Source organism: Miscanthus floridulus, chromosome 13 (genome assembly GCF_019320115.1).
Source record: "Miscanthus floridulus cultivar M001 chromosome 13, ASM1932011v1, whole genome shotgun sequence".
Classification (NCBI taxonomy): Eukaryota; Viridiplantae; Streptophyta; class Magnoliopsida; order Poales; family Poaceae; genus Miscanthus; species Miscanthus floridulus.
In genome coordinates, this window is record NC_089592.1 from 87582072 (window position 1) to 87590988 (window position 8917).

General features: G+C 46.8%; 1 protein-coding gene across 2 annotated transcripts; it reads left to right on the plus strand.

Annotated features, from left to right (window-relative positions):
* The first annotated feature begins 5553 nt into the window (after nt 1–5553).
* LOC136500856 (uncharacterized) lies at nt 5554–7359 on the plus strand. Of its 2 annotated transcripts, XM_066496321.1 has the most exons (3): nt 5554–5828; nt 6043–6109; nt 6247–7359. In XM_066496321.1, the coding sequence occupies exon 3, from the start codon at nt 6264–6266 to the stop codon at nt 7245–7247; it is 984 nt and encodes a 327-aa protein (XP_066352418.1). In that variant the 5' UTR covers nt 5554–5828; nt 6043–6109; nt 6247–6263; the 3' UTR covers nt 7248–7359. The 2 variants fall into 2 exon arrangements, with proteins under 2 accessions (XP_066352418.1, XP_066352417.1); XM_066496320.1 differs by lacking the exon at nt 5554–5828 and having other exon boundaries at nt 5835–6109.
* The last annotated feature ends 1558 nt before the right edge of the window (nt 7360–8917 follow it).

An 8917-nucleotide genomic window follows, 5' to 3' on the forward strand; every position in this document is an offset into this window, starting at 1 on the left:
AGCCCATGGAGTGGATCGATGGATGGGCTGTACCAGACAGTAAGATACCAACCAACACGTGTCATGTACCGCTAGTTCCAGGCCTGTAAAGAAAAGCATATAGTAACCCTCGAACATTTCGTGTCGAGTGGTCAGATTAGGAAACCCAACGTGGACTAGGAAGAGCCTACTACCTCCAAGTGCTCGTTCGCCTCGGAATGCGTGGAAAAGAGGTCGCTGCTGTCCGCTGCATGTGCTTGTTCGTCCAGGTCCAGACGTGGCTTGCCTGTGCTTCGTTGGCTTATTTATTATAGCCAAATGATTAACCTTGTTTAGAGCCAAATAATTGATATAGTCGTACAGTCTATTTGGGTGCATATATATTTACAGTACATCTCATCTATCAATTTACTAGACTATTAGAACAAACTTTGCTATTAATACATACTCTGTTTGTTTCCTTCTTATAGAGTTTCTTTTGAGCTCATTCGACATCCTAAAATCAAACTTACAATGTATTTCTCTTTTCTTTCCTAAAATCAAACTTACAACGTATTCGTCTTTTCTTTCCTTCTCTCTAAGAAGTTTACTTACATCCTCTCTATTATACTTGCTCTTAGGACAGCTCCAACAATGACTTAATTATAAGCTAGTTTTAAGCATTTTATTTTATATTTTAAAAGAAGAGAGGGAGGGAGCTATCTCTCGATCGAGAGCTAGTCTAGTGCACACATTTTAAGGGGTGTTTTGTTCCACCTCCTAAACTTTAATCGCTGTCCCATCAAATGTTTGGACACATGCATGGAGTATTAAATATAGACTATTTACGAAACTAAGTGCACACATTGAGACTGTTTTGCGAGACGAATTTTTAAGCCTAATTAGTTCATGATTTGACAATGTTGTGCTACAGTAACATGAGCTAATGATAGATTAATTAGGCTTAATGAATTTGTCTCGCGGATTACTGATGGGTTCTGTAATTTGTTTTTTTATTAGTATCCGAACACCCTATGCGACATCTCCATATGACACCTCCTAAACTTTAGTCTCTGAATTCAAACACCCCTTAAGGTCATAAGAGGTTGTCTTATGGATGCAATCATATTACGAGTTATTACTAAAAGTTAACATTATTAATAGAGAAGTTATCTTAGAGCTATTTAACAAGCTTATACCGTTGAGGGTGCTCTTAGCATTCTCCGATCCTGCCGTGCCTATCACCTCTGTCATGTTTCCGAAATTTGATTCATCACTTGCACTGTGCGGAAAACCTATTCGCTTGAACTTATCAGCCGGCTTATCAGCTAGAATCTATAGTATTTTTCTCTCACAACAAAACAGCTTCAGCCGACTTATCAGCCGACTTTAATACCAGCCGAGCATCCCCACATAGCCTAGCGGGACTACACTGCTGCTACGTGGATCAGCGGGCGGTTCACGATTTGATAAATTTAATGACATGGCATAAAAATATTTTTAGAATTTTTTTATGAGATCTACGAATAGCACACCGTGGCAGACTATTGGTGTATTGAAACTCATTTCCCGATATAAACAGTCTATATACGGAATCGTCTCATGTTACGCACCGACACACGCTAAACAGATCGCTTCCACGTTTCCGATCCAGTGGCGTATCCCAGCCGAAGAGACATACGTATATGTATATAGATAGAATAGAAAAACCTAACAGTGAAGGGCGGGCCTGGTGCAAGCGGTAGAGTCTTACCGCCTGTGACCGGAAGGTCCCGGGTTCGAGTCGCGGTCTCCTCGCATTGCACAGGCGAGGGTAAGGCTTGCTACTAACACCCTTCCCCAGACCCCGCACAGAGCGGGAGCTCTCTGCACTGGGTACGCCCTTTTTTTTTAGAAAAACCTAACAGTAGCGCTCGTTTCTCCGCCGGTAATGCTGTTTATAGGTAGTCCATCCGTCTAGACGGACCCCTATAAGTCACTCGCTCGCGCCCCTCCTGCCTGCGTCGCCTGCTCGCTTAGCGCGCTGCGCGTCTCTGCTCCGAGATGGACCCTGCCCCTGCTCGCATCGCACAGCCCCACCCACGTCCCCACCGCTCGCTCGCGCTGCATGTCCCCACCTGGACTCACGCCTCCCATCACGGCCGAGCTCCATCCGCCTAACCCTGCCTCTGTTGAGGTTCGTGCCGCCGACGAGCTCCACACCGGCGACCTTTGTGCCACTCCGCAGCATCGAGCTCCGCGACGACGAGCCTCCATTCGTCCAAGCATCAAGCTGATGTCACGCTGAAAGTGCATATTGCAATAATATGTTTCAAGTATTTCCCTGCAAGTGTTGTATATCGATGTTGCAAAAGTTGATTGGGATGTTGCACATGTTGTAATGACTATACACATATGTTTCTCGTGTATGTTCTAAATGCTTCATCTGTTCTAGACGAATGTTGAAAGTGTTTTATCTGGATGTTGCAAAAGTAGATCTGGATGTTGCATATACATGCATGTTGTAAGCATATGTTTCAAGTGTTTTCAGATGTTTCGTACGCATATTTGCGAGTGTTTCATCTTGATGTTGTATATGTTTGCAATGGTTTTCAAATGTTTTTCAGGCGTTTTCATAAGTGTTTGAGACCCTTGTTTTATGTTTTTCATTTGTCTTCTTTTATATGTTGCAGCTATTGCATCTGTATATTTCAAAGTAGATCTGATGTTGCACATAAGATGCGTATAGGAAGTACGTGGCCGATGGCGCGGACAACGTTCGGGATGGCGTGGGCGATGTTCGAGGTGGCGCGGGCCCACTGCTGGTGTGCTCACTCGCGAGCACGACACGCTATGCGTTTGTTTGCTCCCTCTGCGCGGCAGCGTATGGACGCTAGCAAGTGTTCCATTCCGATCAGGAGGGTCTATGATCAAACTAATCTGATAGAGAGATAATAAAGCTCAGGTACTGACTCGTTTATAACTGTAAATCAAATATACATAAGGAGTAAGTAGCGTATTGTTTCTGTATTCTAATCCATAGTATACAGATTACAGATTTAGGTAGCTAACACTTGGACGAGGTCATTCCGCTGGAGGAGCTGTGCTGCTGCTGCTGCTTCTTCTTCTTTTTGACAACTTCTTTTAATATTAAATGTTAAAGCACAGTATATTAGTGTGGGAAAAGAATTCCCAGATTACAAAGCACAGACAAGTAAAATCTACTGTTGATCTGCTTTCATAGACATAGGTAATGCTTTCGTCGAGGGCGCGGGGCCCATGAGAAGTGGGCAAGGGTCCTCGTTGACGGACTCAAGAGAATGGATTCACAGTAGTCTTGAGCCGTAGATAGGATGGAGGCTTTACCGGACTCAAGAGAATGAATTCACAGTCACTAATGCCAAATCTAAAAACCTACTTCAATTGTCGTTGACGGTCAACCCGAGCACCTATAGCTACTTTACCACTTCCATGTCTACATAAAATAAAAAAAAGCTAATTGACAGACAAAATAGACTTGCTGTGTCCGATGAACCCACCGGGCACCGTGAGAAGAACTGTGGGTCGAAGAGATAGTGCTGACACGTGGCGTCATTGGTCCCCACAGAGGAGTGGCTGGGAGGAGTCCACGGATACAGCCGAGGATCCACACACGTCTCCCCACGTTGTAACTGTAACAGTGGGGCCCACAGCACCAGAGGAGGGGCCCACAGGACAGGCACCCACCGAAGAGAGCGCAGGGTCGCCGGAGCCTCGCGGCCGCCCGGCGCCGGGAGCTGTGCTTCTTTGATTGGTGGCTACCAGCGCACAAGATGGCTAGAGCGGGCTTCGACTCCATGGTGCTCCTGATCGGATGGAACGAAACTCAAGAACGTTCGGTGGCCCTGCAACGACGACGAACGATCTCCTGCGTCGAATAATCAATGAAGCTGCTGATTGGTCTGCGGCAGGGTTCAGGCACCTGCAGTCGATGCTGGTGTTGCTTTGAGTTGTCGTTTTGTTGCTCAGTGGCGCAATTTGTCATGTAATATCGCCCTAATGTAATTTGTCCTGTACCCAGCTGTTGGTAACCCTCGTTACTGATACTGGGTCTGTAGATTGCCAACTCTATTCCATCTTAATAAAAAAACGTGCTAAGTCACGGTCGCGAGAAAGACTACAGATTTAGTATTTTTTTTCTCCGAACCATGGTTTTACGAAATCTCGATTTGGAATTATTCAGAGACAAAGGCTTCGAATTATTCAAAGATAAAGACTTCCAGACATTTATGATCTCCCGCCTCACCGTACCTCCTCTGCGAGGATCCTTCATTCCCTCTCCTCCTCCTCTTTTTTTTTTTTTGCTACAATAACCATTTGATAATTTGGTGTACGATACTTTTTGTGTCCTTTAGAAAACCATACAAATAGTATTATTTTTTGAACTATTATGTTACTTAGTACTTGTATATATTAAATTATGAGACAAATTTTGAAACGATTTACTGAACTGCTAAATATGTTTTAGCAAATTGCACATGAAACTTTTGGTCTGGCCCCTTTATCAAAATCCTGGATCCGCCGCTGTTCCGATCCATGATGTTTTAATTTTTATATGCACACACAAATTGACTCGTGACGTGGCTAATCATCGTGACGATTGCTTTAACGAAAAGTCTGAAAGGTTCAAACTTTTGTTGGTCTGTCAAAAAAAAGTCTAGAAAGTTTCCTCGTCGGAGTCCGTGTGCGACCTCCAAAAACCTCGGGGCATCTTGGGTCGTTGCATCGGGCACGGACGGCGGATGGACACCGCGGCCCACTCGAGCGGCCGTCATGCTTTCGTCGTACCGGGGTTCTTGCGGGCCAAGTGGAGGCGGAGCCCACTGCTGGCTCGGCAGCCTCTTTTCCCTTGGTGGCATGGCAATGGCAAATGCGGTTTTCGATGGTGATGCTGGAGAGGGCATAAAACCCCCGGAATGCCCTCTCGTCACTGATCAGTTCGATGCTGATGCTGGAGAGGGCGATATCTCCCGGTCAAGCACGGCGTGTATCGATGTACTCAAGTCCATGTTATAGCAATAAAAAACCTCAAGTACAAGTTTTTTTTTTCACTGACGTGAAAGCAGAAATAAAAGGGAGAGATGAAATATCATAGAAACTGTTTTAATCAAAAGTGAGAGATCGATTTGACGCACGTAGAATCTGACATATTTTTGCGTTGGAGTATGGAGGTTGCTACACAACACATCCCTTCTTTTCCATTGAACACATCCCTTTTGCATCCTTGCATATTGCTGCTGGTTGCTAGGAGAAGAAAATACCATAGGGAGAGAGAGAAAGAGAAGTGCGCCACTCGCCAGCAAGAGAACCCGGTGCCATGGATTTGCCGTTCCTCTCGGCGTAAAAAAAACGGAAATGGAGAAAGGAGTGAAGACAGGGGAGGGAACGAGACCCTAGAGATTGGTTGGATCCTTTTAGACCCTGTGTGCCACAGAATAGTTTATTGCTGATGTGGTGGGTGGCTATGAGGGTCGAGAATACCCGAGTCAGTTTAACAAGACAAGGCTCCTGAATTTTTTTAGAAAAAAAACAAAACAAAACAGAGGAGGCGGCTCAGAGTCTAGAATATGACCATTGACTGTTCCATCTCTTATAACAGATTTCTTACAAATGGACTTTGAGCTCTGCAGGTCATCCTGATTATTCCAAACCTGAACGCAATCACAATCACGGCTAACTATCAAGCAGAACAATACATTTGCATGGCAGTGATGCAATAACCGTCGAAGACCGTGGCTACTTCCAGCGCCCACTAAACAATGTTTTCTACTAGTAGTGTTCAAACCAAAGGGGCCAATGTTTTCTACTAGTAGTGTTCAAACCGAAGGGGTTGGTGGCGTGCACCTGGTAAGGTAAGGTTAAGAAAGAAGGTCACAGTTCTTGAACCATAAAAATCAAATTAAAATATCAGCTGTTGACTCAAAACCCAATTCCTCTGTTTAGAACTCTCTATCCCAGTTGCCTGCCACCTCGAGTTTTCTAACCATTGATCGCCCATGATTGCATCTCTGCATGTGTTGCTCTGCTAATCCTGCTGCTAATTGCACACTTCCCGGTGTCTGTCAGTGTCAACTCAAGAACCGAGGAGGGAGGGAGCAAGCCACCGTGATCCTCAGCCCTTCTAGCTCATCAGGTAAGCTTCTGAACCTTTTGTTCTTTGAGTCCAATTCAGATGGTTTCAGTTTGTGATCATGGTTGTGGAGAAGAAGAAGAAGAAGAAGACGAAGAGTAGGATAAACTGAACCAAAAGAAGCTTCTTTGTGTTTTCAGATTACAGAGAATCAGAGATGGGGTGTGTGTCGTCCAAGATCCTGGCGAAATCAGGGAGCTTTCAGGAGAAGGTGAGCTGCAGCCTGGGCCACAGCTTCCAGAGGAGCAGCGCGATCGAGGAGATCATCCTGTCCACCTCTAAGAGCAACGGCGACCAGTTCCTGGCCCTCCTCCGCAGCTCCACCTCGTCGGCCAGGAAAGCCAAGGAGCCCGCCGAGGTGCATAGCCCCACGACGTCGCCGGCGCCGGCCGAGCCTCCGGCCAAGATCGAGACGATCGACGTGTCAGAGCTGCTCGCCGGTCTGGAGGAGGAAGAGGGCTGCACGGCGGAGCAAGCGCGGAAACGGCGGCAGAGCAGTCACGACGAAGACGACGCTCCGTGGTCCGCGTCGGACGGGAGAGCGAGGAGCTTCCGCACGGTGGAGGAGTTCGACGCGATGGTACTGACGCAGCAACAGCAGACGCAGAGCGAGAGCGGCTCGCCGTCGGAACGACCGACCGCGCTGGCAACCGGACAGGAGGAGGAGCTCGCTACAGCCACGGCGGCGCCCGCGGAGGCAGAGCCATCAGGCGGGTCCGGGTCGAAGGCCGCCGTTGGAGCCAAGAGGCGGGCGAGGGCGCGGCAGCTGGGGGAGCTGAATGTGCCGGCGGCGGCGTTCGACTTCTCCATCTCCAAGTCTGGCAGCCTGCGGGACTGGCTGCGCCAGGGCGGGCAGATCTTCTCGCCGGGCTCCTACGTCACGCCCCGGTTCGGGACGTCGCCGCCGGCTGAGCGCGGAGGAGGAGCTGCCGGCGAGCAGCAGCAGCAGCAGGCGCTGTTAGAGCTGGTCGCGCAGTTCGAGCGCGCCATGGAGCAGCTGTCGGAGGACGAGGGCCGCGTCCTCGACGAGATCCTCAAGGCGCTGGAGTTGGAGGCCGCGGAGAAGGACGCGGCGGTGGCGGTGGTCGGCGGAGTGGGCGACGATCAGCCGGCTGACGTGGCGGCGGCTGTGCAGAGCTAGAGCTGAAGGCTAATGGCTAGTTTCGTTAGCTTTTAAAAGGTACATCGGAGGCGCTTGTAAAGTTGTAAATGTTCAGCGATGTTTTGAGTAATTTTCATATGAATTTTTCCCTGCGACTGCGAGCATATGGTTGTAGATTTGCAGTAGATTTGAGGAACTCTTGTTCAGCGGAAAATGTGCGGGTAGTGGGTAACGCAAAATGTTCAGCAAATGCTTAAACTGATCGACCAGGTCGCTCATAATTTGAAACGTAGAAATTTTACGGAATAATTTAGTGTGCAATAGTAGTTCTATTTCCAGTGAAAACGTAGGACTCAATCAAAAGAGAAAAATGGAAACGTGTTCTGGATCGAGACTCCCTGTAGCAGGTGACGGCCAGAATCAGGATTGAAGTGCAGCTCTGGAAGCTGACGCCGAGCACTAAGGGAGCTTAAAACACTTAAAACATGCTATTGAAACATACATGATAGCTATTTGCAACATGTGCAACACCAAGATCTACTTTTAAGATATCAAGATAAAATATTTTTCGACATACGTATGAAACATTTAAAACATAGAATTCCAATATGCGTATTTTGTCATTGCAATATATGCAACATCCAGACAAAAACACTAAACAAAGATTTTAAACGCCTAAAACACTTGAAAACATATACAACATCCAGATCTAGTTTTATAATATCCAGATAAAACACTTAAAAAAAATTAAAACGTCTGAAACACTTGAAACACAGTATTTACCGCACGACTATGGCCTATCTGGTGGAAAACTGTGATATAAATCGATGAGGAGGACAGGGAGCAGATGGAGGCCACCTGGCGGAGGCGCTGGAGTCGCCGAGGCCCATTTGCGACCTTGATTCCGTTCCTCTCCTCCTCTGCTGCATCGGCATGGCACTTCAGAAAGTAGGTACCAGGAGAAGGGGAACAGGCGTCGAGAAGGGGCACTGTGAGCTTCCCCATCTCCGCCTTGCTAGGCATGTCGTTGTGAGCTTGGATTCCTCTTATCCTCCACCTCTGCATCTGTCAGGTACTTGGAGAAGAAAAGGCTGCCATCACACTTGGGGAGGGAGAGCGCACAGAGGTAGGAGAGAAAAGAACATGTTATTTAATTCAACGAGAACTCATCTCTAGATATTTATATGTTTCAACCGATGTTTCCGAACATAAGCTGCGTCCTAACGCCTTAACTATATCATTATCGTTTTCATATGCATTTTTTCTTGCAACTGCGAGCATATGTTTTGCTGATTTGCAGTCGATTTGAGGCACTCTTGTTCAGTGGAAAATATGACAGTTAGATGATGCAAAATGTTCAGCAATGCTTTAAACTGATTGATCAAGTCCCTCTTAATTTGAAACGTAGAATTTTCCAGGAATTATTTAGTGTGCAATAGTAGATGTAACCAACTTATTTAGGTTGTGAGGTATACAAACAGACCAACATTTGCGCTCTTTGATTTGTACGGGGACAAGTGAAATCTTGTGGTCTATTTGGCTATTTAAAAATGAAGGGATCGGCTGATTCAGAAGCGGAACTGGGATCGGCTCTCTTTAGATGACATCAGCAGATAACGTCAATGAGCTACGGTTGGCGTCGAGAAAATATGCCAGACTCTACAAAATGGAAAGATTAGGGTCCAAGGTATCTTAAGTTAGAAATGTTT